We start from the raw sequence: 4431 nt of genomic DNA on the forward strand, positions 1-4431 counted from the left end.
TGTGTGTGTAATATTCACATACATATTTAACACATATATGAAGAACACAATGCAATACAAAAATAAATTTATACAATGCCAGATTTTATATCTAACAAAACTAGTAAAGTTGACCTTTGTCACGGTATGCTTTGTCAACTTGACAAACTATAATAACCTGGAAAAGGATTATATGACTCAGGCTGGCTGTGGGTATGTCTGTAGTGTATTATCTTAATTAAGGTAATTGATGTGGGAATCCAGCCCACTGTGTGTTGCACCATTCCCTAGGAAAATGGTCATGAACTATAAAAAGTTGGAGAAATCAAGCTGAGAACAAAAAAGCAAGCAAGGAAGCATGCATGCATCTCTTCTCTATCTGTTCTTGAGTGTGATGTGATTAGTTGTTTAACATTATTTCCTTGATTTCCTCACAGTAGTGGAATATAACTTGGACTTCTCAGCTGATAGAAACACCTTCTCCCCTATGGTGCTTTTTGTCAGGATACTTTATCACACAACAGAATTGAAACTAGAACCCCACTTTTATTTTTAAAAAGGCTAAGTCTCCATCTTTTCTTTTCACATTTATTTAAAATTAAATAATGAGATTCAAACAATTTAAAAAAATGTTGCTGAGACGGAGGCTGCAGAAACAGAGGAGGTCTCCCTGCCTGCTCTGTTTTCCAGAGATTCCTGTAAATAAGATGTGAATCCAAAGGTCTTAAAGTTGTCTCTGCTCTCAAATCTCCAACTTCAAATCTTTCAGTTTTCTTTCTCTTGATTCTACAAAGAAGTCATCCTCATTCCTTGGCCATGGAAGTCTGAGGCAACTGAAAATTGTCAATAACTGGATTCAGTCATGACACATAGTAAGACAAGGAAGAAACTGTAGATTACTTAAGCCTAGCAGATGCTCATCTTGATGCTTGAAGAATTGGTAATGAGGTAATGAATACACAGTAACTCTCACTATATGATCAGGTAGGTGTATATGGGTCAAATGGAAATTTCCAGAGCTCTACTAAAGCAACTAGTCACTTACATCAGCTTCTATAAGATTTCTTGGGACAATTGATCCCATGTGTTTTTGTGCTACCTGTGCAGAATGCTTCTACCTTATAAACAAGAAGTATATAATCTTAATTGTAGAAAAAGGTAAGCTTGAGAGAGTTGGTTATTCCAATTTTTTTCTCAGCTAAGTGTTCAGAGTTGCATTAGGGATGGTCTAGTTTGAAAAGGAAAAGATTAAATTTGGAGGAGCTTATTCATGTAATGAAAAATTGGAGCTTTTAACATTACTTGTAATCAACTTACTACTGAAGTCATGTTTTAATGTTGTATAAACAATAATACTCATCATTTCTATTATACCAATACAATGAAATAATAGTAATGATTAATAAATTGCAGAAGTAATTTATCAGTGTAAATAAGCATGAATGTCCTGAAGTTAGTATGTGAGCTAGAATACGGGTTTATCACTTACCAGATTTTTAAACTTATAAAGTTACTATGACTCTACTCAACAAGAAGGTAGATGTATGGGTTAATACATGTGATGTTCTCAAAAGAACAATTAACTGCCTTATTATCAATCACTGGTAGGTTTAGAAGTATAAGATAATATATAATTAAATAACTTTCCAAGTATCTTTTTTTTCTTTATTTTCTTGTTCTAACCACTATACAACATAGTTTAGAAATTTCATTGCTTAAAAATTACAATGCTGCCTTAACCTAGCTATTCAACTCTTTCTTCTAAAATTAAAAAAGAATATCAATCTCAAAGCTCTCTGAAGGTCACATAATAGAAGTGAGTACATAATTTGTATTTAAAATTTCAAATAAAAATTATTATCTTTCCAATTTGATATTGACACCCAGTCTGTAATATGTACTATAAACCTGATTTTTTTGGATGCTGTTAATTTTCACGATCATAAACAAACCATAATGTAAGACTATCTGTAATAGTAAATATTTTAGGAGCAGCTTCAATTGTGTTTCTAAATATAAGAGAATAAAAATAATTTATATATGATGAGACTGACACAACTTTTAAGGTTCTGTTTTAATAATAAGTTAAATAAGTGAAACCATCAATTTACAGCACAAGTCTGGGGATGAGAATCAGGCAACAAAGAAACACACCAGGCAAAGGAAAAATTTTGAACTGAAGGTTTGATGGATAATACCTGTTCTATCAACTTGGCTAAAGAGAGGTTGTTTGACTCATAGATAAATAGAAAGAAGTTTCAGTAGCTAAAATAATGTTACAATTAACTTATTGCAAAAAAATCACCTAGTAAGGTCAAAACTAAAAGTACAGTGAAGTATCATGAATGACACCTTGCCTTGTTTATCGCCTAATATAATTTTTCTGACGACTAGTGCTGTCATTTCAAATGGCTCTCAGCTAGGGGTGAACAAAGGTGTACATGGTCATTTATCTACTACTATTGATAGATTAGCCAATGCATTGGTATTCCTATATCATAGATATGTGTACATAGTCATTTGGAATTTCTCTAAAGTATAGTAACTACAATTTATTTTTTAAAAGAAAGGAAGGTAAAGAAAGGGAAAAAAATCCTCATCTAGTCCCTCATAGACTACTTTTCTTTTCAATTTTTTACCTCCTTTCACTATAACATACACATTCTTCAATTTTCAATTAGTAACAAATTCTTTCCAATGAAAGATAATAGAATTTGCAAACATTTAAATGTGTATTTTGGTACTTAAATGTCTTCCTCATTTGCAACTATGCATCAATCATATCAGAAAATTCATATAGTAATATAAATAACAATGTTAATGCATAAAAAGAAAGTATGAAAGTTGTTCTCTGTGTGGTTAAGGAGAAAAAAGACTTTAGGGCATGCCATTATAATAAAAAGTTTCATGAAGGTCTCATTACAGATATTAACTACTTCTGAATTTGAGTGATAAGTTTTCAAAGGCAGAGTAATTCTATAATTAAAGATAATTATTTTATGCCATGGAATAACCTTTTGATGTACATTTAAAGATACAGTAATTTCTCCAGTACAAAAGGTATTCCCTGTACATTTTAACTAACGAGAAGTTTCAAATTTAGAAATTATTTTTATTCTATTATAGAAAACACCTATGAAGAAGAATCTAAGACATCTAGCACTTGTTATGTCTGTCTACAATAAGTCTGATGTCCATCCCTCAACCTTCATTCTCATTGGCATTCCTGGATTGGAGGCAGCACACATGTGGATCTCCATTCCCTTTTGTGTGGTCTACATTTTGGCACTAGTGGGAAACTGTTCACTTCTGTTCATCATCAAGACAGACTCCAGCCTCCATGAGCCAATGTACCTCTTCCTCTGCATGTTGGCAGTGGCTGACCTTGTGGTGTGCACTACAGCTGTTCCCAAACTTCTCAGTCTCTTCTGGTTTCATGATGGAGAGATTCCCTTTGAAGCTTGCCTCACTCAGGTCTTCCTGATTCACTCTTGCTCAACCATGGAGTCTGGCTTTTTCTTGGCCATGGCATTTGACCGTTATGTAGCCATTTGTAACCCATTAAGACACTCAGCTATTTTGACACACACTGTAACCGGAAAGATAGGTCTAGCTGTTGTACTTCGGGGACTAGCCCTTCTCAGTCCTCACCCTTTCTTGCTAAGTTGGCTTCCTTATTGCAAGACCAACATAATTTCTCACACTTATTGTGAGTTCATGGCCCTCATCAAGATTGCCTGTGCTGAGACACGCATCCGCAGAGCTTACAGCCTCATTGTTGCCTTTCTCACTGGCGGGGTGGACTTCATATTGATAATTTGTTCTTATGTCCTTATACTCAACACTGTCTTCCATCTTCCTTCTAAGGATGCAAGACTCAAGACTCTGGGCACCTGTGGGTCACATGTCTGTGTCATCTTAGTGTCATATACCCCTGCCTTCTTCTCCTTCCTCACCCACAGGTTTGGGCATAAAGTAACACCCAAAGTGCACATATTTGTGGCCAACATCTATCTTCTTGTACCACCCATGGTGAACCCAATTATTTATGGAGTAAGGACCAAGAACATAAGAAACAGATTTCTCAAAGTGTTCAGGTTTTGAAAGCTTACAAACTGAATTGGTTTTATTGATGAGTGAAATCTAAGAACATTCTTCATCTAATTTAGGACATGAGTTAATTTTCTTTATTTTAAAGTGTTTTTATAAGATAACTAAGGGTTTTCAGTGGAAATTGACTCATGAAGATATAATTGTTTGCTAAAAACATACAATTGTAGTTTTCCTGTGAATTTCAGACCTGTTTCCCAAACAAGGAATAATTACTCTATAATGATACCCTAATCATTATCCTATAAAAATTATTTGAATTTAATTATTATGATTGCAATACACAGTATTTAAATGTTCCATTTAACATAATGCATGTATCACTATAGAAAATATGATTCT

The 4431-nt window shown here is 33.8% G+C and overlaps 1 protein-coding gene across 1 annotated transcript; it reads left to right on the forward strand.

The window, feature by feature from the left end:
- Positions 1-3114: 3114 nt before the first annotated feature.
- On the forward strand, positions 3115-4083 carry LOC128095336 (olfactory receptor 52D1-like). Its single transcript, XM_052714195.1, has one exon. It carries the CDS (start codon positions 3115-3117, stop codon positions 4081-4083), a length of 969 nt encoding a protein of 322 aa, XP_052570155.1.
- Positions 4084-4431: the final 348 nt, after the last annotated feature.

This window comes from Peromyscus californicus, unplaced genomic scaffold, assembly GCF_007827085.1.
Source record: "Peromyscus californicus insignis strain IS unplaced genomic scaffold, ASM782708v3 Scaffold_4__1_contigs__length_199733344, whole genome shotgun sequence".
Taxonomy (NCBI): Eukaryota; Metazoa; Chordata; class Mammalia; order Rodentia; family Cricetidae; genus Peromyscus; species Peromyscus californicus.